General features: G+C 44.8%; 2 protein-coding genes across 5 annotated transcripts in view; both read left to right on the top strand.

Annotated features, from left to right (window-relative positions):
• Window positions 1–27,553, top strand: part of RBM38 (RNA binding motif protein 38) — a 493,989-nt gene that overhangs the window by 430,975 nt on the left and 35,461 nt on the right. The gene's annotated exons all lie outside the window — the stretch shown is intronic.
• Window positions 616–27,553, top strand: RAE1 (ribonucleic acid export 1). 4 transcript variants are annotated; one of them, XM_050745293.1, is made up of 13 exons: window positions 1,105–1,147; window positions 1,466–1,572; window positions 3,624–3,720; window positions 4,294–4,398; window positions 6,210–6,302; window positions 14,411–14,497; window positions 15,873–15,959; window positions 16,074–16,145; window positions 17,848–17,955; window positions 22,607–22,713; window positions 22,798–22,873; window positions 23,753–23,947; window positions 27,108–27,553. In XM_050745293.1, the coding sequence occupies exons 3-13, from the start codon at window positions 3,631–3,633 to the stop codon at window positions 27,192–27,194; spliced, it is 1,107 nt and encodes a 368-aa protein (XP_050601250.1). In that variant the 5' UTR covers window positions 1,105–1,147; window positions 1,466–1,572; window positions 3,624–3,630; the 3' UTR covers window positions 27,195–27,553. The 4 variants fall into 4 exon arrangements, with proteins under 4 accessions (XP_050601248.1, XP_050601247.1, XP_050601250.1 ...); XM_050745291.1 differs by lacking the exons at window positions 1,105–1,147; window positions 1,466–1,572 and adding an exon at window positions 616–999; XM_050745290.1 differs by lacking the exon at window positions 1,466–1,572 and having other exon boundaries at window positions 1,031–1,147.

Here is a 27,553-nt window from a genome sequence, read left to right as displayed (position 1 = left end):
ACGGAATGTTCTATTAGTAAGAGTAGTTCACTTGTGATTTCACTTGACCCTAATTAGGAACAGCCCTGGCATCATTTTCCCCACCATGCAGCAGGAAACTGAGGCCCAAAGAGCCCCGAGGTGGGCTCAGGGTACCCCAGTGGGCAAACAGAGAGGCCAGGGCACGAAACTCCCAGCCAATCTTGCCTCGTTCCGAGGCAGCATTAGAGCAGCCTCTCAGAGGATGGCCTTGGACTTGAATTGGCAGCAATCAGAATATTTTAGATGTTTATACATGATAAATGCAATAATTAATTCACAAGAGAAAACAGCTGGCTACCTTGCGCTAGCCCTAGTTACAGACTGATTGACTGATTTGAGACGGAGTTTCACTCTTGTTGCCCAGGCTGGAGTGCAATGGCATGGTCTTGGCTCACTGCAACCTCTGCCTCCTGGGTTCAAGCGATTCTCCTGCCTCAGCCTCCCAAGTAGCTGGGATTACAGGCACCCGCCACCATGCCCGGTTAATTTTTGTATTTTTAGTACTGACAGGGGCGAGGGGCGGTTCACGATATTGGCCAGGCTGGTCTCGAACTCCTGACCCCAGGTGATCAGTCCGCCTCGGCCTCTCAAAGTGCTGGGATTACAGGCGTGAGCCACCGCGCCCGACCAGTTGCGGATTTATAAAAGCAGTCGCTTACCAACTTGCAGCGGCTACACCAACCTTGGACCAATTCGCAAACTGCTGGTGTAAAGCGTTTTTGCGCATGTGCTGTAGCCTTGCGGAAAGGAGCCTTTTTCATCGACGATTTCCGGGCGACGCAGGAAGTGGCTCCAGGACGCACGCGCGTTGTTTCCGCGGTAGTCAGGGCAGTTTCTGCCGCCGGCTTAAGGAGGTTTCGGGCCCCTGGGATTTCTGTCCACGCTCCTCGCCCTCGTCCTCCGAGCCGGAGCAGGTTCGCAACCTCCTCAGACCCTCCTGCTCCCGGCCGCCGCTTTCCGCCGCGGCGAGATCCCCAGGTAGGCCCCGTGCCGCGCGCATCCCGTTGTTACCCGCCACCATGGCGCCCGCAGAGGCCGAGTTGCCTCCGGGGAGCGCGCTTCTGCGGGATGCTGGAGCGCGAGCGGGACTGTTGACTAAGCTTCGTTGCTGGATCCTGGAAGCGAGGTCAGAGCTGAAAGTGGCCTTAGGGGTCACCTAGGGTCTAATCCATCGTTTTTCTTGTGGGGGAGCTGAGGCCCTGGGAAGGGTCACATTGCGTTAATGCAGTGTCTGTCGCCTCCGCCCCTCCGCCTTTCACGTCTGACCTCTCGTCAGATACATGTCAGCTCCTCGGAGAAGCTTTCCCTGGCCGATTTGCAGAAGGGCATCCCCTTTTAGCCTCTTCCACGTCAACCTGCTTCATTTCTTTTGTAGCAGTTACCACTCTGAAACTAAGTCTGTTTCTGTCTTATCCCTCCAACTATTTATTGTATACGTATATAGGTGCAACTATACAGGCAGTACGTCTCCCCGCAAGTATTATTAAACACCAGCCGCCCTGGGCCAGGCACTTACTGTGGGACCGAGCATGCATTAAGGGAAGAATCCAGGCAAGTGGCTGCCCCCTTGGAGCCTGCATTCTGGTGGGGAAGAGATTGAGTATAAACAAGAAATTCCAGGTTATGACTGGTGCTGTGAAGAAAGCAAGGGGATGTGATGGAAGTTTAGATATGTTAAAGTTAGCAGAGAAGCCTCTGAGGAGGTAATTAATACGTGTGACAGCTTTTTTGAAGTATAACTTACATACCTTTCAGCCATTTAAAGTGTACATTGTGAGTTTGGAAATTTTATGCAGTTGCATAAACATCACAACTTCAAATTTGGGACATTTTCATGACCCCAAAAAGTTCGGAGGAGGCAACTTCTGCACTGGGATGTGAAGATTAAAACGAAGGTAGCTGTGGGGAAGGGGAAACAAACCATCCCAGGCTGAAGAAACAGCACTAGGTTTGATCCAAGGCAGGGATGAACTTGCTGTGTTCAGGAGAGAAAGGAAGCCAGCAGAGCTAGGAGGGCTGGGGTGCAGTAAGGCAGTAGAGAGCGGGAAGAAATGATTAGGTGGGTCCCACAGACGCCTGTGCCTTCTGAACTTTGGAAGTTTCCCAGTGGTCAGCATAAGGTGTGGTCCACACTGACTAACACGAACGACTCTTACCTACCATGTTCTTTTCCTTAAGTTCATCCCTAATGGCAGAGATGTTCTCTCCCAGCTTGAAGGTTGAGGTAGAGGAATAGAGTGAAAGTAACATTTATTAAGAACCTATAGCGTTTTAGGCACTGTGTGTGTGGCTTCAGTTAGTTCTCATAACTCTGAAGTAGATATTAGTGTCTCTGTTTTACAGATGAGAAAATCAAGGTTAAGCGACCTGTCCAAAGCCATGTAGCCAGCACCTGGACTGATTGCAGAAGCCTTGTTTTGCCTTTGTCCGTTCATACAGTTAACTGGTGTTTCAAGTACCTCTACGTTTGAGGGCAGAAATGTGGTCGGCAAGCACCACATCCCCTCACTTTCACTAAAACATACATGTGCTTGTAGCTGTTGCTCTCACCTTTTGTTCTGCACTTATTTTTCATGAAGCTGAGGAAACTCAAATGCCTTCCCCAGATTCCTTGCAGTTTCTCCGTTCTATGTTGTCTTGTTAGCAAGGATGTCACTCAGCCATTTGTCTCCCTTTGGAGAAGTGACTTGTATGGAGGACTTCTCAGTGTAACGGGTAGCAGGATTGAAATGTGGCTTCAGTGTATGTAACTTCCAGGGGAGTTGGAAGAAAGAAAGGAAAAGTCGTTTATTGTACCCGCTATGAACTAGACACTGCATTTTCTACATAATCTGATTTGATCCCCAGACCAGGCCTGGAGAAGGTGTTAATGTTCTCTCTGTTTGCAGAGCAGGAAGATGAAGACTGGTGAGATCAGAGTCCCAACTCCTGAGTGGCAGAGGCCCTGGCCAAACCCTGGTGGGCCTGTTAGATTATGATACCCAGGAAAAAACCCAGGGTGGGAGAGGTTCTTGCTGGGTAAATGTCCAGAACACGATGCCAGACCTTTTTAAAAATTTTACCAAGAAATTGCTGATTTGCTGCCGGGACTGGTTGTTCTAGGTAGTTTCATGCAGATACTGACGTAAACCAGAATTCAGAAATTAGTAAGAAAGTGAATGCCCACTAGGTGGAAACCTGAAAGCACGAGGACCTGCCATCTTGTTTACTGTTGTATTCCTGATGCGCAGCTCAGTGTCTCTATGTAAAAAATGAGTGAATGTATTTTCTAGCTGGTGACTACAAAATAATCTGCAATGTATCCATATTGGTTTATTAATGGTAACAAATGAACCGTACTAATATGAGGTAATAGGGGAAACTGGATATGGAGTGTATGGGAATTCTATCTTTACTATTTCTGGAGACCTAAAACTACTCTAAAATAGAAGGTTTATTTTTTGAAAGCGCTCTGCTCATTGCATGTATAAATCTTGTCTGAAAAGTGAACCCTGGCCTCAAGCCACTTTGAGTATTTCTCTTCTACCAGTTAATTATCTTACCATTGCCTCTCAGTGATATTAAGAGAAAACTCACCCTTAACATTTTTCATTATTTTTTAGGGTCAAAATGAGCCTGTTTGGAACAACCTCAGGTTTTGGAACCAGTGGGACCAGCATGTTTGGCAGCGCAACCACAGATAATCACAACCCTATGAAGGTACCACGAAAAGCTTCCTGGGGCTTGTAGGAAGAGTTTGGCCAGAGTTTCTCCCATCAAGGACAGAACCTGAGATGACTTGGGAGCCTCCTTTGGGCCAAAAGCTTTGAAAGTTTGTCTAACTCATCTTTCTCAAACACTGGAGCACAGAAAATGTGTCCCCTCTACTAGTGTCCTGTTCTTCCTGGCCTGCCAGGTCTCCAGAATCACCGAAGGTGCAGATTCCAGTGCAGATTCCCAGGGCCTGGCCCAGGACTGTTGACTCAGAATTCCCATGGTTGGGAAGAAGGGAGGGCAGGTGAAATCTAGCACTGTGGGGCCAGAGTGAACTGGTCATTTAGAAAACGAGGCCATGGGCATTTCATCAGCAGCTGCTGCTGCTAGTCCTGGTGGTGCTGGTGCTTTCTCCAGCTTATTTTTTACTCCTCTTTTTGATCATAGTAAGGAAAGGTCTAATTCAGTTAGTTCTTGAGCACAAGGGAAGGCCACCGTGAGGTAATTAGTGAGAAAGAAAACCATTTTGAATTAAGTTGTGAGTATGCGTACATTTTAACATTGACTTTTTTCCCCTAGGATATTGAAGTAACATCATCTCCTGATGATAGCATTGGTTGTCTATCTTTTAGCCCACCAACGTTGCCGGGGAACTTTCTTATTGCAGGATCATGGGCTAATGATGTAAGTGCTCCTTAAATACGTGTTCTATAAATCATCTCTCTTTGTATGGGCAAGGTTAGCTTTAGCTCCGTTGTTTCCCAAGTAAATGAATCAGTTAGACTTATTTATGGCCTTTTTTTAAGAAATCAATTTGGGGGTGTGAACCCTTCTGAATGGCAGACATTATTTGTTCTTACACTGGTTTTTATTAGGAAAGCACAAAAATGTATTGCTCGAAATTTTCTACTGTAGTTCAATCTCTTGAAGTTTATTCCTAAATAAAATGTCATATTTATCCAGAGTGAACATTATACCCAGTGGCACACACCAACAAATTCCCCTTCTTGGCATCCTGACAGTGTTCCTCAGGCATGTGTTAAACTTTTTCAACATTAAATAATAGCACAGATCTGCCTAAATACTTACTTATCGTGTACAAAAAGAAAGACAAAAAATTGCAATTTGCTAAAAGAAAGAAAACTCTGGTAGAAAAATAAGCAAAGGGTGTAAAGAGGGGCTTCACAAAAGTAAGAATAAACCTGAACCATTCATCCATACTTGTAGTCAGAAAAATGCAAATTTAAGACTCTTTTTTCTATTAAGTTAACAAAATTAAAAGTTTAAAAGAATAATAATGCCAGCAAGGATAAGCTGAAACCCTACATGTACGACTGGTAGGTATGTAAGTTGGCAGAGCTTTTCCACAGGATAATTGGCAATAGTTACCAAAAATCCTTAAGCTTATACCCTTTATCTCATTGATACCCTTCTGGGACTTGAGTAGGAAACCTGATAATGTGCTTCATTTGCGTTGTCTAAATTAACCTTTATAACAGCCAAAGCACTGTGAACTTGGTCTCTATTTTATGGATCAGGATGCTGAGCTTAGGGAAGTAGAATAACTGGCCTCGGGTTGCGTATCTGAGTAAGTGGCAAAGCCAGAGGCTGCAGACGCACAGTAAGGCTCAGGGCCACGCTTCTAGTTAGCCAGTGCCTGGTACTGCCTCTCAAAAAACCATAATGCTAGTGAAAATTTTGAAAATGTTAATATCCAATAGTAATGGCACTTTATGGTGTGTTTGTATGATGGAATACCATTGTACGTTTTTGGAAAAGTTTTCAAACTGTAGCCTACAGCACGGGCAGCAGGGATTAGGAGAACAGGAGGAAAGATGGTAGTCAAGGTTGAGCAAGCTTGCGTTCTACATGTAATTTCTAGAAAGATTTCAGATGATTTGCTGCTTCAAAAAAAGGATGTTTAAAGTTGAACAGGCTGGTGATGCAGGAGGAAAGCTGTAGCTGCAAAAGCAAAGATACTGTGTGATCTAGTGTCTTCCAGAAAATATGTGTACATGGAAAGAAGATTAAGAGCACACAGAACCATTAGCTGTGGTTGTGTGTGGTGTGATTAGGGTGATTTTTATTTTTTTGCCATATTTACAAAATCTCTAAAATGTATTACTTTTTTTAATGGAGGGGAGATTATATAAAAAAGTATTCAGAAAAGAGGTAAGTTTCTACTTTGGTCTTACCATTCAGAGAATGGTAATGGGTAAGTGATATTCTACTTTAGAAGACATGTCTCATAGATGCAGTGAGAAAATTATCTGCAATTTTATGTGTAAGCAATAGAATTTGTTTATTTTAATAGCTTAGGCATAAGAAAACAGTTTTCACAGATATTTTAATTCCTTTGTTCTTGAAGTTAGATAATTAGGTTGCTATGAGAAGTCTATGTATGGTTAAGGTGTACCCCATTAGTTTTTAGGTGTTAAATGCAAGCAATACATTGTAAATTGCTTTGTTTGCGTTGAATTTTTTTGTTACTACAGGTTCGCTGCTGGGAAGTTCAAGACAGTGGACAGACCATTCCAAAAGCCCAGCAGATGCACACTGGGCCTGTGCTGGATGTCTGCTGGAGTGATGTACGTTCCCTTCCGTTTCTCATGTACTCTTTTACTTAAAGTACAGAATAACTGAGAATATTTAATAATCCAAACACAAATAGCACATACGTGTTCATATTGTAAGAATTCTAAGTTTCTGAACATAAATATAGTCGTTTGTTAGTGTTCTTAATGTTGGCTTTAGTTAGCCACTTTCTTTGAAGGCTTTTCTTGTGTTAAATTTTGTGTGTGTGATTTAGGAGAGCTGAATGATTAAGTGGTATTTACAAAGAAGCCAGCAGGGAAGGTGAAACACCTGTGGCGAGCCGCAGTGGGTGGGGCTCCGGAGCACAGCACGCACTGCAGCTGTAGAGGGTCTTCCACCTGGCAGAGGGGAGCCAAGGGATGAACAGCTGTAGATGGGCCTTGGCCTGGCGAGGGGAGCCAGGGGTTGAACACCCCAGCCTCTCTCCTCTTCTCCTGCCATTGCTCCTGGTGGCTGAACCCAAAAGTAGTGCGAATGTTAAGGGGCCTGGTGACAGGCAGACACACTGCAGTGCTGAAGAAGCTAAGCCTTGAGGACCCTTTCGAGGCCTTGTACCTGTTCGTTTAGTCAGGTTTATTGAGTCTGATTTGCCTGCTGTAAAATTGAACCTTTTTGGTGTACAGCTCTGTGAGTGTTAAGAAATGCATAGAGTTGTGTTCAAAATATAGAAAAGATCCATCGGCCTCCAGATTCTCATCAAATTCTTCCCAACTCCCAGCCCCTGGAAACCACTGATCTGTTTTGTTTTGTTTTGTTTTGTTTTTTGTCCCTATACTTTTGCCTTTACAGGAATGTCATCTCAGTGAAATCCTGTAGGGTGCAACCTTTGCACTCAGCATGTTGCATTAACGTATGGTGATTGTTTTGTCAGATATATTTCCTATGTTTGGGGTGGGATGCTGGAAATTAGGACAGTCATTGAGATATATCATCTGCAAAATGCTAACGTAAGTGGTAGGAGTTTCTCATAAAAGATGTACAAGTTGGTCGTAGTGGTATTGGGGGTATGCCGTTCGAATTCGTAAGAAGAGAGTGGTTAGAAGGGTCTTGATAATGAAATTTGTGATATAGAGTTCTGGTGGATATACAGTGTGTAGTGCTCCTAGGAAAATAGTAGTTAGAGCATTTATTATGATAATATTCATATATTCTATAAAGAAGATGGCAAATGAGCCTGCGGCATATTCGATGTTGAAGCCTGAGGCTAACTCTGACTCTACTTTTGTTAGATCAAAAGGGGCTCGGTTAGTTTCTGCTAGTGTGGAGATAAATCATATTATGGCTGGGGGCCATGATGGTAGGAGTCAGAGGAATTCTTGTGATGAGTATGTATAAGTTAAATGAGCTGCTTATCAGTAGAACTGGTAGCAGGATAATAGCTAGGGTGACTTCATATGAAATCGTCTGGGCCACAGCTCATAGTGCGCTGATTAGTGCATATCTTGAATTAGATGCTCATCTGATCATAGAATAGACGGCTAGGCTTGATGTGGCTAGTATAAATAGGAGGCCTACATTAAAATTAGAGGATCTGGTATAGGGAGGGGGTTTCATAAGAGGAGAGCGGTGGAGAGGGCTAGGGTTGGAGCAGTAATATAAAGGGTATTGATAGTAGATGGTAAGGGCCGCCAGGGTTCTTTGGTGAAAAGTTTTATTGCATCAGCGAATGGTTGAAGCAGTGTGTAGGGTCCTACAATGTTGAGTCCTTCACGTAGTGGATATAGCCTAAGATTTTTCATTCGATGAGTGTAAGGAACGCTATCGCGATAAGAGTGGAGCTGTTAGGAGCAGGAGAAGGTTAATTATAGGCATGTTGTTAAGAAGAGGAATTGAACCTCTGATTATAAAGTGTTTTATGCAGTTGCCAGGCTCTGCCATCTTAACAAACCCTACTCTTGGGTATAGTGTGTGATGATTTATTAGATTGAGATAGCATCATCTGTGGAGTGAGGGCACATTATGAAGTGGGCCCTATTTCTCTTGTCCTTTCTTACTAGGAGGAATGTTAAATAGGTAGAAACAGACCTGGATTACTCCAGTCTGAACTCAGATCACACAGGACTTTAATCATTGAACAAACGAACCCTTAATAGTGGCTACACCATTAGGATGTCCTGATCCAACATCGAGGTCGTAAACCCTATTGTCGATATGGACTCTAGAATAGGATTGCACTGTTATCCCTAGGATAACTTCTTCTGTTGATCAAATTATTGGCTCAGTGTGTAATAACTCACTTAGACTAGTGTGGTCTTAGTTTAGGTTGTTAGGAGATTGAATTATGTTCCGAGGTCACCCCAACCAAAATTTTTAATGCAGGGATAGGAGGCTAGGGCCTGTAGGCTTGTTGGAGTTTTTATTTGCATTGATGAGTTAAAGCTCCGTAAGGTCTTCTCGTCTTACTTGTTTATATCCGCCTCTTCACGGATAGGTCAAGTTCACTGGTTGAAAGTAAGAGACAGCTGAACTCTCGTGTGGCCATTCATACAAGTCCCTATTTAGGGAACAAGTGATGATGCTACCTTTGCATGGTCAGGATACCACGACCGTTGAACATATGTCACTGGGCAGACCGTGCCTCTGATACTGGTAATGCTAGATGTGATGTTTTTGGTAAACAGGCAGGGTAGGATTTGCCAAGTTCCTTTTACGTTTTGTAATGTTTCCTTAGAGCATGCCTGTGTTGGGTTAACAGTGCAAATAATAGGTGTTTATTATATCATTTATTAGTATTGGGCTGTTAACTGTCAGTGGGTTACTCCGGTCTGATGTAAGCTTATGCAATGGAGAATGCCTTCATGTTACTTATATTAACGTTGTTGCTTCTATTAAGTAATAGTTTAGTCCGATGTGATGTTAAGAGTTCAGTAGACTGGTTAGAATTTAAGATAGTTAGATACTGAGCTTAAATTCTTTCTTAATTAGTGGCTGCTTTTGGGCCAACTGTGGTGGTAATGTTTTTTACTCTCTGTAGGAAGAGTCTAAAGAGCCGTCTCTCTCTAGACTAACAAACTTACAGGGAGATTAAGTAATTCCATGGGTAAGTTTAAAGTTGAACTGAGACAGCCAGCTATCACCAGGCTCGGCAGGCTTGTCACTGCTACTCATGAATCTTCCCGCTATTTTGCCACATAGGTGAGTGTGCTCTTTCAGGTATTCTTGGGTAGCTCGTCTGGTTTTAGGGGACTTGGCCATTGTTCTCTATGTAAAGTTATTTCTAGTTAATGCATTATGCAGAAGGTATAAGGGCTTGTCTTTGCTTTTTATTCCTTGATATAGTTCTTTCATCTTTCCCTTACGGTACTGTCTATTGCACCAGGATAGAAATTTCACCTATACTTTTGTTTAAGGTAAATAGTTTGATTAAGAGAGTTTGATAATATTTTTCGCGAGGTTTGGGGCTAGAGTTGGCTCAGAGTGGTCAGGTCATGATGAAGTCTTCTGGGTGTAAGCCGGATGCTTTGGGTTAAGCTACACTTTGGCTTGTCCAAGCGCACTTTCCAGTATGCTTACCATGTTACAACTTATCTCCTCTATACCTGTGTAGAAAATTAACAGTAATAGTGATTTCTAGAGTAGTATTTGAGGAGGATAATGGGTTTTGTGTGCGTGCTTCATGGCCTTATTCGATCAAACACTGCTCTTGGTTTACTGCTCAATCCTCTTTAAGCCCTTAGATTTCATAAAGGCTGTCGTGAGATTTTCTGGACATAGAAAATGTTGCCTATTTCTTGCCACCTCATGGGCTACACCTTGACCCAACGTTTTTATGTGTGTACTTGTGCTTACTCTATAACCTTTTTTAGGGTGTGCTGCAGATGGCAGCATATAGGCCGGGGGCAAGAGATGGTGAGGTGTATCGGGGTTTATCAATTATAGAACAAGCTTCTCTGGAGGGATATAAAGCACTGCCAAATCCTTTGAGTTTTAAGCTGTTGCTTGTACTACTCTGGCGAATGGTTTTGTTAATGTAACTATTAGGGTTTAGAGCTAAGCATAGTGGGGTGTCTAATCCCAGTTCTTGTCTTAGCTGCTGTGTCTTCAGGGTATTAAAGCTACTTTTGTAGTATATTTTATTTCAACTGGAGTTTTTTACAACTTAGATGGAGTTTAGCTTTATTGAGGGCAGACCTTAAACACTCTTTACGCCAAGTTCTATTAGCTTGGGTTAACTCTATGGCCACAGTGGCTGGCACGAAATTAATCAACCCTAAATATTAGTATAGCTTAGTTAAATTTCTGTTTATTACTAGATTTAACACTACTGTTTCCTGTGGGGGTGTGGTTGAGCCAAGTGTTTTGAGCTGTATTTGTGTGTGTGTGCTTGATACCTGCTCGTTTTGATCCGGGTGATCTAGAGGGCGTTTTCACTGGGGTAGGGATGCTTGCATGTGTAATCTTACAAATAACTAATAAAAAGGCCAGGACCAAACCTATCTGTTTATGGGGTTGTGTGGACCCATCTAGACATTTTCAGTGTCTGGCTTTGAGTGGTTAAGCTACATTAACGCATAGAATACTTAAGTGGAAAATTAAAGTATGAGAAAGAAAGAAAGAAATAGTTGTTTACAGTTCTGGAAGTTCAGGGTCTTTAAAGGTGAATTGGCAGAGGTTTGGCTAAGAAGGTTATTCATAATTAGAGCATGGTTGACTTAGGGTTATGGTATATTGGGGCAGCACTTTCAGAGGGCTATGCTCAAGGCATTATATTGGTATTAGGGCAGAAGTTTAGTTAATATATTATACATAATGGAGGATTTATTTGGTAGGGGGGGTCTTAAGATTTTTTAGAAAATTACATCAATCGAGGGGTAGCTGTTGGGGTGTTTGTGGTTAAAATATGTCTGGGTTCTGACTGGGTTGCATTTTAGTCTCTTGTGTTTGGGGTTTGGCAAAGGTGTGTTTACCCAGGCTGATAGTAAAGTCAAATTAGGGGAGGGCTGCAGATTTAATCGGAAATAGTTCTTGAAATTGAGCGTATGTGCAAGCGTGAGCGTCTGTTGATTAATTGTTATATCCTTCAACCAGAATTAACACCTTATGGTTGTTATGTCAGTCTGGAATATTCAGTATAAGTTCAACTACAATGGGTTTGGCAGGAATCAGGCTCTTGCCATGCTGAGTCACAGCACCCCCAAAGTTAAATACCAAATACATGATAGTGCTCCCGTGACTGGCTAATAGGGTGGTCTTTAGTCCATCAGGATGCCTTATTTAAAGGGAACGTGTGGGCCATCTTAATTTTATGGCCATACGTTAATGCAGGGGTCCCCAACCCCCAGGCTGTGGACCAGAACAGGTCCATGGCCTGTTAGGAACTAAGCTGCGCAGCAGGAGGTGAATGGTGGGCCAGTGAGCCTTAACTCCCTGAGCTCCGCCACCTTTCAGATCAGTGGCGGCATTAGATTGTCATAGGAGCTCGAGCCCTGTTGTGAACTGCGCATGTGAGGGATCTAGGTTGTGTCTTCCTTATGAGAATCTAATGCCTGATGATCTGAGGTGGAACAGTTTTATCCTGAAACCACACCCTCACCCCACCCCAGTCTGGAAAAATTGTCTTCCATGAAACCGGTCCCTGGTGCCACAAAGGTTGAAGACTGCTGCTTTAATGTGATCTTATTTATCTCGTATATAAGAAATAATTCTGTGTATAAACATTTTGACATAGTTTAGGGGCCACAGTTGCTCCCATTTCATTCATTAGCAAGGATAGGCTTCTCTAAGGCATTTTTATCATCTGTAAAATGTCTTCCTGACATACCTGATCAAAGATATGACACTACATTAATAGATACATGAAAAGTTTGAAAAGTGAAGCATTCATTTCATATGCAACTTATTTTTAGTTTACGCATGGAAAAGTAGCAGCATGAGTAGATTTGAAACTTTTCTAATGTATTTTGCCTGTCTTTACTGATTGGGCAATGGGTCAGAATTAGAAAGGTTCTCATAAAGTATGGCAAGAAATAGAACTAACTGATGCAGGAATCCTTTTGCTCAAATGTTATCTAATGGCTATTGGAATTTATAAAACTGAATCTAAGTTTCGTACCATCTAGTGGGAGGATCAGACATGGGAATGAGAGTTGTACGTTCTGAGGGAGGTAAGATGAACTGGTGCCGGGTGGGAAAAAGAATACAGAAGGCAACTGTAAAGTTTGGAAAGGCTTCTGTGAATGCTTTATAGAAAACAAGAATAGAGCTTTTTTTTTTTTTCTTTTTTTTTACTGTTGCTCTGTCACCTAGGAATGCAATGGTGCGATCTCAGCTCACTGCAGCCTTCGCCTCCTGGGTTCAAGTGATTATCCTGCCTCAGCCTCCCAAGTAGCTGGGATTACAGGTGCCCACCTCCACACCCAGCTAATTTTTGTATTTTTAGTAGAGACGGGGTTTTGCCATGTTGCCGAGGCTGGTCTCGAACTGCTGAGCTCAAAGTGATCCACCTGCCTCGGCCTCCCCCAAGTTCTGGGATTACAGACATGAGCCACCACGCCTTGCCAGTAGAGCTGATTCTTGAAAAGTAAACTACATGCCTATAGCTTTTTAAGCATTGTCTCATCCAGTTGAGGCCTGGGTTCAAATTTCAGCTCTGTCTCTTCCAGGCTTTTGACTTTGCCAAGTTGTTTAATCTTTCTAAATTTGTTCTCTTGTTTGGAAAGACAGGGTTGTTGCCAGGCTGGAATGCGGTGGTGTCATCATGGATCACTGCAGCCTTGATCTCCTGGGATCAAGTGATCCTCCTGCCTCAGTCTCTGAAATAGCTGGGACTACAGGTGTGCACCACCATACCCGGCTTATTTTTCTATTTTTTGTAGAGATGGGGTCTCCTTATATTGCCCAAACTGGTCTCAGACTCCTGGCCTCAAGCTATCCTTCCTCCCAAGCCAAACTTGGTAAAGTTGAATCTTCGGTACTTTAAGGACATGGTTCAAACTCTGTGGCTGAAGCAGGTAGACTTAGAACAGCTGGTGGAGCATACACACATACTCTTTCTCTCCCCAGTGCTTTGCTGGATTCTCCTTTATGTCTGCACGTGTCCACTGAGATTGGCATGCTCTGCTCCACAATGCTGATGACATATGGTGGGGCTGGTGTTATGAGATTGAGAGGCCAGTGTTCACTTGGATTCAGGGCAGCCCTCTCCATACACTCATACCTTTCCTTTGCCGTGTTTTCAAGGATTTGTAGAATTACAACCTCATTAAAAGCATGAGGAGCAAGTTTTATCTCTTCTTTCGAATGAAGTCACTTCAGTGGAACAAGTTTTTGCTAGAGGAGAATGGTGGTCAATTTTTGAGCTCTGAAACCAAAAATGAAATAAATAGACTAGGCCAAGGTTCAGCAAACTATGGCCCATGAGTCAAACCTGACCCACTGACTATTTTTGTAAATAAAGTTTTATTAGAATGCAGCCACACACTCGTTGATTGACATAATAGTCTGGCTGCTTTCAAGCTGCAGTGACAGAGAAAACCTACTTTGAGTTCTTTGTGTGGATATTGTGAAACCATCAGACAGTGACCACTAATTTTTAAATCTATTTGACAGGTTAGATAGGACCAGTGACTGTTGTAAATTGGCATAGCTTTATTGCATGTACTTCGAAGTGTTATTAGATAGGGACTGAACAAAAGTAATAGTGATTATAGAGTTATGTGTTTTATATATAGAGAGAAAGACAAATGTAACAAAATGTTTACAATTGGTGAATCTGTGTGAAGTGCTTATGGGTATTTTTTGTATTTTTGCAACTTTTCTGAAGGCTTAAGATTTATCAAAATAAGAAAAAAATTTTAAAGTGGCCCATGGTTGCTGCTGACAGGGACCTGGGATCAGGGACAAGAGAGTTTGTTTTCACTAGTTTGTGATTTCTGATTTTTAAAATCCTGTTTGTATGTTCTCGCTTAGAAAAGTAAGTCAATAATGAAATAGATTAAAATGAGTTTTTTGTATGACACTGTAGTTTGCAGTACACTGGTCCCCAAACAATTGGAAAAATAAAGATTGCCAAAGTTTGCCTCAATATATTCAACTTAGTATCTAAATGTATATAGAGATTTAATTTTCCTTAAAATGCAAAATTTTCTTCATTTTATTTTAGGATGGTAGCAAAGTGTTTACGGCATCGTGTGATAAAACTGCCAAAATGTGGGACCTCAGCAGTAACCAAGCGATACAGATCGCACAGGTAACAGAAGCCTCTGCAGAAAGGCTGGGCACAACTGGTACCCAGGACTCTCATGGCTCTTTAAGTGAAATAATTATTATAATTATAATAAAAGGTGCAGTTAGACTCTGTCAAATCAATTAGACAATATAGCAGAAACGTCTTGAGCACAGAAATAACAATTTTATAACCATTCTCATTCTTAACTAGTGTTCACAGATTGTCTTGTCATGAGTCTTCATATATGTATGGATAGAGTCATAAGGAGTTAGCGACATTAAAATCTATGAAAGATAGGTCATAGGTGATCCATGACATTCACAGGTTGGACGTTTTGACCTCATGCATGGCTGGTCTTCTGCCAACTGCATTTGTTCCCTTACTCGTTCAGCAAGTGTTCTCTGTCTAGGGGCCAGTAATAGAGCAGCGAGTAAGAGGGGCGTTTCCCCACACATGTGGAACTTTTACCATTACTCAGGGGCCACTGGCAGGTACTGTGTGAAGAATGCCAAGGGCAGAAGTAATGAAGATAAGAGAACCTAGAACCAGAGGGTCCAGCCTGCTAAGGGGGCTTCAGGAAGAGCACAATGCTGAAACATTTTCAGGAAGGCGCTGCGTACTCAGGTCACGGTGCTGCGTACTAGAAACATCTCCTTGATCTCTTAATTCATGTCACCTTAGTGAGTAAAACTGGTGGAATCCCCTACTTGTTATTTCTGAATATCTCCCTAAGGAGGAGCTTACTTTCACTCGCACATATGTCTTAGAGTGAAAAAATTAAAGTTTGCTGGAATGGAAGGTAGATGTATGTTCTTGTGTTAAATTGACTGTTTTGATCAGGAGTGTATTAGTCCCTTCCTGCATTGCTGTAAAGAAATTCCTGAGACTGGGTAATTTATAGAGAGAAGAGATTTAGTTTGCTCATGTTCTGCAGGTTGTATGAGCATGGCGCCGGCATCTGCTCGGCTTCTGGGGAGTCCCAAGGGAGCTTTTATTCATGGCGGAACGTGAAGCAGGAGCAGGCACATCACATGGCAAAAGTAGGAGAGACAGCTGTGGGCGAGAGGAGATGCCACACCTTACAACAGCCAGATGTTGTGAGAACTCACTATCGTGAGGACTGCACTAAGACAGGAGGGATCCGCCCCCATGACCCAGACATCTCCCACCAGGCCCCACCTTCAACACTGGGGATTACATCTCACCATGGGGTTTAGTGGGGACATGCAAACTACGTCAGTGAGGAAAGATTGGTAAAATGCTAAATACCTTTGATTTTTATTTGCTATGACCTCAGTATTTAAATTAGTTTCTTCCCTTTGAATTGCCACAACTAAAGCCATTCAGCACATTCTTACATTTACCTTGGCCTGTTTTGTTTTTGTCTTGTTGAAAGCATGATGCTCCTGTTAAAACCATCCATTGGATCAAAGCTCCAAACTACAGCTGTGTGATGACTGGGAGCTGGGATAAGACTTTAAAGGTATAATGTGCAATTGAGGCATTGTTTGGCCCCGTCAGGATTGTCGTTTATTCTTGCACCATTTTGACTTCTACTCTGAATGGTCACATACTGGCTTCTCTTTTTTGCTTTTAGTTTTGGGATACTCGATCCTCAAATCCTATGATGGTTTTGCAACTCCCTGAAAGGTGTTACTGTGCTGATGTGGTAAGAGATTTTAACTTAACATGTATTTACTTTTAAAAAAACAAAATAAGTATTTCTCACCTTGTGGTATCTTGCAGTTAGCGGGTAATGTAAAAATCCTGCCGACTTTAGTAATAGATATAAAGGATAGAGTTCAGATTGCCTCAGTCGTCTTCAATTGGGAGATTTTTGTACTGCGTTTCTTTTAGAAGTACTTAATACTGGATGTCAAATTTTCCTGCCACTTGTTTGAACATATGCAGCTAGCTACGTGCCATCTCTAGTGTGACATCTATCATGTCCTTTCCATGGCAGTAGGAAAACTTGCAGTAACTTTGTGAGGTGGTACCAGGTCTTTGGGGACTGTCTCTGAGTGGGATAGAATTGAACTTCCTCGGCCAGGCACCGTAGCTCATGCCTATAATCCCAGCACTTTGGGAGGCCAAGGTGGGTGGATTGCTTGAGGTCAGGAGTTTGAGGCCACCCTGGCCAACATGGTGAAACCCCATCTAAAATACAAAAATTACCAAAAAAAAAAAAAAAAAATACAAACTCCTCTAAAAATACAAAAATTAGCCGGGCATGGTGGCACATGTGTGTAATCCCAGCTATTTGGGAGGCTGAGGCATGAGAATTGCTTGAACCCAGCAGGTAGAGGTTGAAGTGAGCTGAGATCACACCATTGCACTTCAGCCTTGGTGCCAGAGTGAGATTCCGTCTCAAAAAAAAAAAAAAAGAAAAGAAATAAAGAGATGGAATTTTCTCCATCTGTTTAGTCACGTCTTAAAAGTTTTGTACCAACAGTCCCGTAATTCCACTTTTAGGAATTTATTACAAGAAAATAATCAAAGATAGAAATGGTCTTTGTTTTTGTGTGTTTTTTGTTTGTTTGTCTGTTTGTTTTTTGAGATGGAGTCTCGCTCTGTTGCCAGGCTGGAGTGCAGTGGCACGATCTCAGCTCACTGCAGCCTCTTGCCTTCTGGGTTCAAGCGATTCTCCTGCCTCAGCCTCCCATGTAACTGGGACTGCAGGTGTGTGCCACCAGGCCCGGCTAATTTTTGTATTTTTAGTAGAGACAGGGTTTCACATGTTCGCCAGGATGGTCTCAATCTCTTGACCTCGTGATCCACCTGCCTTGGCCTCCCAAAGTGCTGTGATTACAGGCGTGAGCCACCACGCCTGGCTGGTCTTTGTTTTATGTTATATAGTGGAACATTGGAAGTGGTCTAAGGGGCCACCAAGACACAGATAAATAAACCCTTTGGTAGGTTCATTTGAGGGGACGTTAGACAGCCGTTGCTAGTACTTGAAAAAATATGTGACGTGGACCTTATGAAACATGTTTTGAGTAAAGGATATGAATTGTACAGAAATATCCAAGTATCATGCTGAGGACAAAGACTGAAATAAAATATACTATACCGTTAGCCAATTATTGAGAGCAACTGAAGGGGTGGTGTAGGGGATTTTTATTTATTCTTAGTTCCTGAGTATATTTTCTAAATATCCATATATTTTATAGTTAATTTTAAAGCACAAGACTTTTTAAAATATATGAATGTTCTACTTTCAAATACTGTTTCTCTAGGTTTTAGTGAAACATAATCACAGGATTATTAAAATCCAGACTTAATTTTGTAACCAAAACTTAATCAAACACATTAGTATAGAAACAGCATACTGCTTCACCTGAATCGCGTCTCTGTTTTCCTCTATTCCCTAGATATACCCCATGGCTGTGGTGGCAACTGCAGAGAGGGGCCTGATTGTCTATCAACTAGAGAATCAACCTTCTGAGTTCAGGAGGATAGAATCTCCGCTGAAACATCAGGTGCGTCATTAGTCAAATCAAGAAGCATGTATTTAGCACCTGCTGTATGCAAGATTGTGCTCACATCTGGAATACAGTTGTATTTTGAAAAACCTATGAGTATGTTCAAAGGAGGGTGAATTGAAGGATATAAACACAAATACTTAGTGAGTGAATACTAAGTAATACTAAGGTATCCCTGGATGAACTGAACTTACGTCTTCTCCAAACATGCCCCGGATGGCTGAGTGCAACTGAATTGTAGGGACCAAGGGAAAACTTCTCCTTTGCTTTCTGAAGGAGTTTACTGAAAACCAGCTGGCAAAAGACAGATTAATAGGAGAAATGGCATACAAATTGATTGATGTGCACAGCATCTTACAAAGATCTTAAAGGCAGTGTGGTTGATGCTTTCATACCATCTCGAAGTCACAGCAAGAAGGGGGCTCAGGGCATGGCCCAAAACAGGTTCTCATGGTAAATCGGGTTCTCGTGACAAGACAGGTTTTGGGAAGAAGAGAAGAGAAGTTCTGTGGGGCAAAGGTGATCTTGTTAATGTGGAGGAAGCCCCTCAGGCAGCACCCTCGGAGAGGACTGAGATAACGGCATCAGACAGCAGTTAATCTTCCCTGAATCAGTACAAGGGAAGGGCCTCCGAGAAAGCCTGGCTGCACCAATGCCCATTTTTCTCTGCAGATGCAAATCTCCCCACAAAAGATAGCTTTTCAGCTATTATTTCCAGCCCTTCTGAATAGCCATCTTGAAATATGTCAGAGAAGTCTATTTTGGGGCGAAATATTTTGGTTTCCTTGAGAATAAAATTACACATCTGGATGGGTTGGTTCCATTGTAAATTCCTAGCTTCCGACTTCAACTCAGCTTGCATCACACCTAGACAGTTGCTAGCTTTTTCTCCTTCGCTCAGGCCTCCACTTGCCACAGGGCTGCTGGGCCTGCATTCTTGTCAGCTTCTCCATCCTTTAGTCTTTGTCTCAGCCAATCAGATCAGCTCTTGCTCAGAGAAAAAAGAAGCTAATGGGAACTTCCTCCTCTTTCTCCTGCCAGATCTAGAAATTTGTCTGTGCTTGCCTCCTCCCCTGCCTTTTCCCCCATGAGGTGGAAACCGTCCTGCTAAGGCCAGTTTTGTGGTGGGACCCCATGCCCTCCAGACTTCTCGGGAACCGTATGCAGAGTATCACCTCTTTCCCATTCCCCCATCTCTCCTGCCACGTAGTACTTCTCCATTAGCACTGACACTTGCTCAAATCTAGTTGATCCTAGAAAACACACCTCCCTTGACCCCCACATCCTCCTCCAGTACTGCCTGTGTCCCTTTTCCTTCCGCAGTTGGGCATCTTGCCTGAAATGTCCTTTGTTCCCTTACCTCCCACTCATTTCTCACTCGTGAGACCTTTGCCCCTGTTGCTCCGTCAGAACGGTTTTTGGCATGACCACTGGTGGCATCCTCATTGGTAATTCCAGGGGACACTGGACAGCCATCCTCTTACTGGAACAGAGCACCACTCACTGTTCTTACGAGACACATTTCCCCAGCTGCTGTCTTGCCAGCCTCTCACCCGCTACCTCTGTGGCTGCTACTCCGTCTTTGCTGGCTCTTGGCTGAATGTGGAGGTTCCACAGATGTCTCCCTAAGCTGCTGCCTCCGCCACCCAAGCACAACTGATCTCCCATCCGCTGTCGCTCAGCCACGCCCTGTGGACTGGAGACTCAGACCTCATTTCTGTGCTCCTGACAGGGACACCCAGTCGGACAGCTCCTTGGTGTGTCTCCCAGGCGTCTGAGCCTGCAGTATCCCACGCCAAACCCACGACTACATTCTGTGGCTCTTTATTCAAATGTTACCCTTGCCTCAGGATTCTCCCTTGCCACTGCCAGCAGTACCATCTATTTTATACGTATGTATGGATATCATATACATACTAAATATTTCACTTCTTTTGCCTACTAGAATGTAAACTCCATGAGAGCAGAGATTTTTGTTTGTGTTTGTTGCCACCTCCCAGCACTTGGAGCAGGGCCTCAAGTGTAAAAGATGCTCTGTAAATATTTGCAGAGTGAACATTGGATCTGAACCTGCCCCTCTCGGCCACCACCAGCCTGTTGCTCCTGATGTGCTTCACGGCCCATTCAATGGGACCTCCATCTCCTTTGGTAGAGCCAGAAATCTTGAGGTCACCCCTGATTGAACTCTCCCCCTCCTGTCTCACTAATCCTCAGTCTCCTCCCCTCCACCCTGAAATTATTTGGGAATCTGTTCATTTTTCTCCCTCCCTCCTGCCACATCTAATTCAAATATTGGAAAGCACTTAGATCAGAACTCTATGACATTGGTCTTGGCAGTGATTTATTGGCTATGACACCAAAAAGCACAGGCAACAAAAGCAAAAATGGCCAAGTGGAACTGTGTTAAACTAACAGCTCCTGCACAGCAGAGGGAACCATGAAGAGAGTGAAAAGGCAGCCTGTGGAATGGGAGAAAATATTTGGAGACTATTTCTGACAAGGGATTGATTTCCAGAATACATAAGGAACCCCTACAACTCAATAGCAAGAAAACTGGCGACATGAAAAACGGACCAAAGACTTGAATAGACATGTCTCCAAAGAAGACCTACAAATATCCAGCAGGTGTATGGAAATGTGCTTAACATACTAACCATCAGGGAAAGGCAAACGAAAACCACAATGAGATACCATCTCCTACCTGACAGGACCACTGTTACCAGAAAGCCCAAAGATAGCAAGTGCTGGGGAGGGTGTGGGGAACCTGGAACCCTTGCGCACTATTTGGGGGATGCAAAATGCCACAACCGTTACAGAAAACTGGAGGCCTCAAAACATGAAAAACAGAATCCCCATATGATCTAGCAGTTCCACTTACGGGTCTTGATTCAAAAGAATCAAAATGGGTATTTTGAATAGACCTGAATAGACCTATACTCCTAGCGTTCCTTGCGGCGCTGTTCTCAATAGCCAAGTGAACAGATAAAGAAAATGAGGTGTATACCTGCAGTAGGATGCTGTGCAGCCTGAAGGAGGAAATCCTGCCACTCATGACAGTGTGGGTGACCATGAAGGAGATTATGCAAAGTGAAATAGCCAGACACAGAAAGAAACTGCATGATTCCACTGAAATGTGACATCTGACATAGACTCACGGAAGTAAAGGGTGGAATGGTGGTCATCAGGGGATTGGGGGAGAGGGAAATGGGGAGCTACTTAATCAATGGGATGAAATTTCATTAAGCAAGATGAGAATGCTCTGGAGATATGCCGTACAACACGGTACCTGTAGTCAACAATAACATAGACTTAGAAATGTATTAAGTGGTGGCTCTCGTGTTAACTGTTCTTACCACAATAAAATAAGCACATAGACCTTGGCTCTCGTTCAAAGCATCCTCCCGAGGTGAGGCAGCGGCTCTTGTAAGTGGCACCACTGGCCTTGCCGGACTGCGGCCTAAGCCCTTCCCTGCCTCCCCATTTCTTTTTGGGTGAATCCCCAAAAAACCAGGTCCCATCTGGCTTCACTTCCTGCCACCTGGTGGTAGCGCCCTGGCCTCTCCGTTGTCGAGGACTGGTTGTTGTCGGCCTTTGCACAGGGCCAGTGCGTGTGGCTTCTGGTGCAAGTGGCACCCCTGGCGTTGCGCAGTTCCTGGTGTGTGCCACACAGTAGACCCTGTGCTGAGGACCAGCCATGGCCTTTTCTGTCGTCTAAGAACTTGCAGATGTTTGTCACTTTGCTTTACTTTTTTTCTTTGTACTCACAAAAGTAATGGTCTGGCCATTTTTAAAAAGGTGGGGGAGCAAACAGTACAGCAATGAAAGAGCAGGCCGCTTTCCTTCGTACTTAGGAAACATGCATCCCCAGCAGCTGTCACAACGCCAGAGGCTGCTTCTCCCTTCGTCTTGCCTAGCCCCTGCTTGGGTCCTGCTGGGCTTCCCCTGAACTCACACAGAAGCTCAGATGGCCAGCTCGGGCAGGGCGGGTGGCCCTCCGGGCTTTGGGCAGGTTGCCACGACTGGAAGGAAGAAGTGGTATCTCTGAAGTTAGCTTCTCCTCAGGGTGGTCGGCTTCTGTGCCCAGAAGGCTGGGTAGTGGAACCTCTGGGTTCTTCTGTAGAGTGGAGACCCGCCCTTGGGCCCTCAAACTCAACACTGGGCGAAGTGCAGCATGTTGCTTGTGTGTAGCATGGCCACTGCACCCACTGTCCCCTTCACCCTGTTTCCCTGTGAGTCTGGTGCAGCAGAGCCTGCATCCCTCCTCCAGCTAGGGAGGCAGAGGTGCAGAAGCATCAGGTGACCTCCTGAGGGGTGTCTGCCTAGCCAGGGACGTCTCCATTCCCCACGGGCATTCCGCCTCGCAGCCCATGGGGCTCTGCTGGCATGAACGCGGCCTTGTAGGGTGGCAGAGGGAGAGCGAGCAGCGGAGGCAGGGAGGGGCACGGGGTGTGCAGTTTGGTCCTAAGCTCACGGCTTAGACGGAGTTATTAAGGAGTTAGAAAGCAGTGCTTACTGCTGTATCGTATTTGAGTGATGTTCTTCTGGTTCTTCTCAAACCTAAACATGGGGTAAAAATGACTTACCTTCATGTTAGTCATGAAATCTTATATTACGCTGTGATTATGTCTCTGTTTTGTTTTAACTGTAGCATCGGTGTGTGGCTATTTTTAAAGACAAACAGAACAAGCCTACTGGTTTTGCCCTGGGAAGTATCGAGGGGAGAGTTGCTATTCACTATATCAACCCCCCAAACCCGTAAGTGTGACTCTGTCAGCTTGCAGATTTCACCTGACTTTTTTTTTTAACAAAGGGAGACTTACATGAACCTTTGTTTTTCAGTGCCAAAGATAACTTCACCTTTAAATGTCATCGATCTAATGGAACCAACACTTCAGCTCCTCAAGACATCTATGCGGTACGTTTTTAGACACTTTGACTGTGGTGATACATCTGGAAACCAGACTTGGAGGTGGCTGAGGAGTTGTGGGATCAGAAAAGACTCATCATTGAAGAGCTTGTGTGTGTTCATATCTGGAGATAAGTGGCTTATGCTGTAGGCTTCAGGTTTCTGTGGGTTTTTGTTGTTGTTGTTGTTGCTGCTGTTTTTGAGACAGAGTCTCACTCTGTCGCCCAGGCTGGAGTGCAGTGGCATGATATCAACTCACTGCAACCTCCACCTCCTGGGTTCAAGCGATTCTCCTGCCTCAGCCTCCCAAGTAGCTGGGACTACAGGCGCCCAGCTAATTTTTGTATTTTTAGTAGAGACGGGGTTTCACCATATTGGCCAGGCTGGTGTCGAACTCCTGACCTTGTGATTCGCCCGCCTCGGCCTCCCTAAGTGCTGGAATTACAGGCGTGAGCCACCGCGCCCGGCCTTGTTTTCTGTGTTAATGTGCCCCCGACTAGCAGCGTTGTGTATTTGTTTCTGAACGCAAGCTTAGGATGTTTTGCCGGAGTCTTCTCCCTCCCTTAGGAGTGCTGGTAGACAGCTCACACACAGCGCTCACACTGAAATCTTTTGCTCAAAAGAAACGTTTTCCTGAGGTCTGCTCCTTGTTTCTTGCTGTCCACATGCTCACTTTCTCTGGTGTGCAGGCCTTACAGGAGGCAAGATTGGGTTCTGGGCTGGCATTTGATGGAGGAAGTCTGGATAGTTTCTTTTGCGATCAGCGGGCGGCAGCTCGAAGGAAATGTACCTGTGCGCTTTGTTTCCTAACTCAAGCAGGAAGTGTGCGTGGGTGGAACCTTCTCCGCGCCCCTCTGCCTGGCTTCTCATTGTGCATTTACCTTGCAGGTAAATGGAATCGCGTTCCATCCTGTTCATGGCACCCTTGCCACTGTGGGATCTGATGGTAGATTCAGCTTCTGGGACAAAGATGCCAGAACAAAACTAAAAACTTCAGAACAGTTAGATCAGCCCATTTCAGCTTGCTGTTTCAATCACAATGGAAACATATTTGCGTACGCTTCCAGCTACGACTGGTCAAAGGTGAGAACTCCCGGGCGCTCCAAGGTAGTAGAGCCAGGTTCTAGGTTCAGAAGGCCTAGGCCTGAGTTGTGACTCTTCTCAGGACTCACATGTGTCCTTGGGCAGGTCACCGTCCCCTCCCTGTAAGGGGAAATTGCAGGACTTCCTCAAATGGTTGTGGGAATTCAGTACAGCCTTTGGCCAGAACCCAGCACACAGGAAGCACTCAGCCAGTGTGAGCCATTATGGGCTGCTCTGTTCCTGGGCACAGAAGCACAGGCAAGCCGGGGGCTGCACTTCATGAAGGGGGTGGCAGGGCGGGTTGTGGAGCTTTCACCTGGGTTGTGTTGGTTGGTTGGTTAGCTGGGTAGTTTGCACAGGGGGAGTTAGGAGCTGGCAGGAGCGGGGCTGCAATTTTGAGGGCTTTGGGAGTGATGGTGAAATGTGTAGACTCGGGTACTCCATGCCCAGCCCCGTGGGAAGTGTGCTGGCTTTCAGCCAGCCTGCATCTTTCTCCACCGCTCAGCTCTTCTGGAGAGGTTGTCATCATTCTCCTCCCACCCCACTCTGCCCTTTGCTCCACAGCAGCCTTCTAGACTTTTCCCTACCTACCCTGCCCTGGCTTCCGATGGGGAGGTCGCCTGCTTCACATAGGAGGGGCTTCTAGTGGCCTGCAGTGTCTTTCCCGCTCACCTCATGTCCACCTGTGCTGACCCCACCTCCTTCCACCCTCACGGCTCTTCTCTGGGCCTTCTCCCCCTGTCTTCTGTCCCCGTTCGCCAGCTCCTCCCCCTGTCTAAGCACGGAAGCCTCGAGGAGCGGTTTCCCTGTATGTTAAGGCTATCGAGAGAGAGTGGTGTCAGCGCCTACCCTCTTGGTTCCCTGTGCTCGGTCTCCTCCTCAGTCCACTGCCAGGTACTTTCTGGCCTCTTAGAGCTGTACGCAGAGTCCCCGTGGCCACGTTCTCCTTGTCCAGTCCAGAAGCTTCCTTTCTGTCTGTGCCAGGCACTCACCTGTCCCTTCTCTTCCACACAGCTTTCCTCGCTACTGCTTGGCCATGTCCTGGTTTATTCTGCTTCGGGCTGTGGTTTCCGTCCTCCTGCCAGCTCCTGTCTCTTGGCCCCTCTTGCCTTGCTGACCTCTCGCCGTCTCAGCCTGGGGGGCCACCACAGGGCTCTAACCAGTGCTTTGCATTCCCAAGACACCTGCTGCCACACAAGCCAGTGACTGGAGACGTCCCTTGGTTCCGGCCCTGGCCACTCCACCTTTAGTATTTCCCAGTCTCAGGAGTATGGCTGCACCTTACCTGAGGCCCTGAACATAGACACAGAAGTCCAGCTGATTGCCTTCCATCCCTCTGACCCTCCAGGCCTGCTGCTGCTTCTGTGCTTCCCCGTTTGAGGGTTTGCTGTGTGAGCCATGCAGCTGCATTTTTTTTAAAGCAACTTTATTGAGGTACAGTTGAAATGCAGTCATTGTTTAAAGTGTACAGTTTGATCAGTTTCAACATCTGTAAATACCCATGAAACTATCACCACAGTTATCTCCCCGAAAGGTTTTTGTGTGTGTTCCTGTAATCTTCCCATACGCACACACAAAACCATGGATCTGTTTTCTGGCATTATGGACTAGTCTGAATATTCTAGAATTTTCTATAAGTGGAGCCCTACACTACATTTTCCCCTTGCCCCAGCTCCTTTCCCTCAGCATAAGGATTTTGAAATTCACCCGTGCTGTTGAGTGAATCACTCGTCTGTTACTTTTCAGTGCTGCATAGTATTCCCAGGTAGGGTGTGCCATTTGTTTATCCATTCACCTGTGTAAGCCATGCACTCAGTTTTGTGACGAGTGTACTTTTTTGGTTCTGCCTGGCTGAGGTTGGACAGGCTGTGGCATGCGTGGAGCCCGAGGCCTCAACTCCCACATTGGGCTCTTTACTGAATCTTCTCTTTGCGTCCTTGTCCCAGCAGCTGCATCAAAATTCTGTATTTTAACCTAAATGACACGCGGGACTCTATACATTATAAGCATTAAAAAACGTAGTAATAAATTGAAAGCAGTGAGAAAGGTAATTGCTTTGAGTGCTGTTTAAAAATTGAAATAATCTAATTCATTTAAGCAATTAATGTCAGCTTATTGTGGAGGTTACATAAATTAGAATCTCTTTAGTTTAAAAGAGAAATTTGCTTCAGGGATTTTTCATTGCTCTTAGTTCAAGGACAGTTATCTCTAGTGCAAAGTCATGATCACATATGATTGATGTTATTAGCTTGCTGCTTGAGTAACCGTTCAGAAAAACTACACTTTGTATATTATGAGAATTAGTGGTCACTGTTGAGCAAAACTTCTAGAGCTTTCTTGGTGTGCCTGTTGGGAAGAGAATAAAAACGTGTCATCACAGTACAGGTGGCAGAGTGCACCCGGCGCCATGCCCCACCTCCGTCTTCCAGGTCTTTGGCCCACCTGTGGCTCCTGCCTGCTGTCTCTCTTTCAGATCATCTGCCTGGCCCACCCCACTCGCCTCTCTTCCTAAAACTGAAATGTGATCACATCACTGACCTGCCTATGGCCTCCTTTTTCCTGGGGAATAACATTCAAAGGCCTCCCTCTGCCGTTCACAGCCCTGTAGTATGGCCTCATCCTGATTTCAGGGGTCTTTCGATGCTATATAGCCCTGCATCCCCTCCAGTGTGGGCCTGGGCAGACATGCACATCTCCGCACACGCCTCTGGATCACTCGCCACCATGCATGCCTCTGCTGCGCTCTGTGTCTGTCGCTCCTTCTGTGTGGGGCGGGATGTCCTTCATCCCCATGATACTCGCAGGTCAGATGTCCTCCTTTCCGTGAAACATTCTCAGGTCAGAGCTAATGCTGAGCAAGGGGCCCAAGGCAGTTATCTTGGTGTTAAAGTCCTGGGGTGTTAAAAGGGGGCTCAGTGTCGAAAACATGAACCTGTGAAGACTCTCTCAGCAGGACATGGATGACACACTGGTACCAACACGTCCTTAGGCCTTTCTCTGAGGACTGAAGTTTTGCTTCACATTTAACTTTATCTTTGTTGTTTTATTTCTCTGAGAGATTATGCTTCCAGTATTGTAGCACAGGACTTCACCTAGAAAAAGCACCTACAAACGCTTTCTGTTGAATAATAAGATCATTGGTGTTTTTTGTTCTCTTTAGGGACATGAATTTTATAATCCCCAGAAAAAAAATTACATTTTCCTGCGTAATGCAGCCGAAGAGCTAAAGCCCCGGAATAAGAAGTAGTGGCTGGAGACTCTGGCCCGGCCAGAGTTGTTCTCTCCACTCTGCCTCATCTCTATACGAATTTGGGTCCCAGCCTTGTTGGGTTGTCAGCCATGGACATGGATTTCAACCCCTGGAGAAAACGATGTCATTGTTGAGCAGCCAAGAGCCCAGGCGTCCGCGGCGACTTGCCGTCTCTCCATTCCACTGCCTGTTGCAGAGTTTTTCTGTAACTCTAAGGGGGTTGAGGTTACTATAGACGTTAGATTGCGGGCACCGCCAGGGATTTTGCAGTGCTTCAGTGTACGTGTTAGAGAATATTGGCCAAGCGTCTGTGAGCCCCGTGCTGTATTTTGTAATAAAGTCTTTTGCAGATTGCT

Source organism: Macaca thibetana, chromosome 10 (assembly GCF_024542745.1).
Source record: "Macaca thibetana thibetana isolate TM-01 chromosome 10, ASM2454274v1, whole genome shotgun sequence".
NCBI lineage: Eukaryota > Metazoa > Chordata > Mammalia > Primates > Cercopithecidae > Macaca > Macaca thibetana.
Note: the sequence above shows the minus strand (reverse complement) of the source record. Positions and strands in the feature narration are given on the sequence as shown.

Excerpts from the sequence above, each read along its gene's own strand:
- RAE1 (XM_050745290.1), top strand. The coding sequence starts at position 1,041 with ATGGCGCCCGCAGAGGCCGAGTTGCCTCCGGGGAGCGCGCTTCTGCGG. Across the intron at positions 22,714-22,797 it reads TATATCAACCCCCCAAACCC|TGCCAAAGATAACTTCACCT; the intron begins GTAAGTGTGACT and ends TTTGTTTTTCAG. Across the intron at positions 22,874-23,752 it reads CTCCTCAAGACATCTATGCG|GTAAATGGAATCGCGTTCCA; the intron begins GTACGTTTTTAG and ends TTTACCTTGCAG.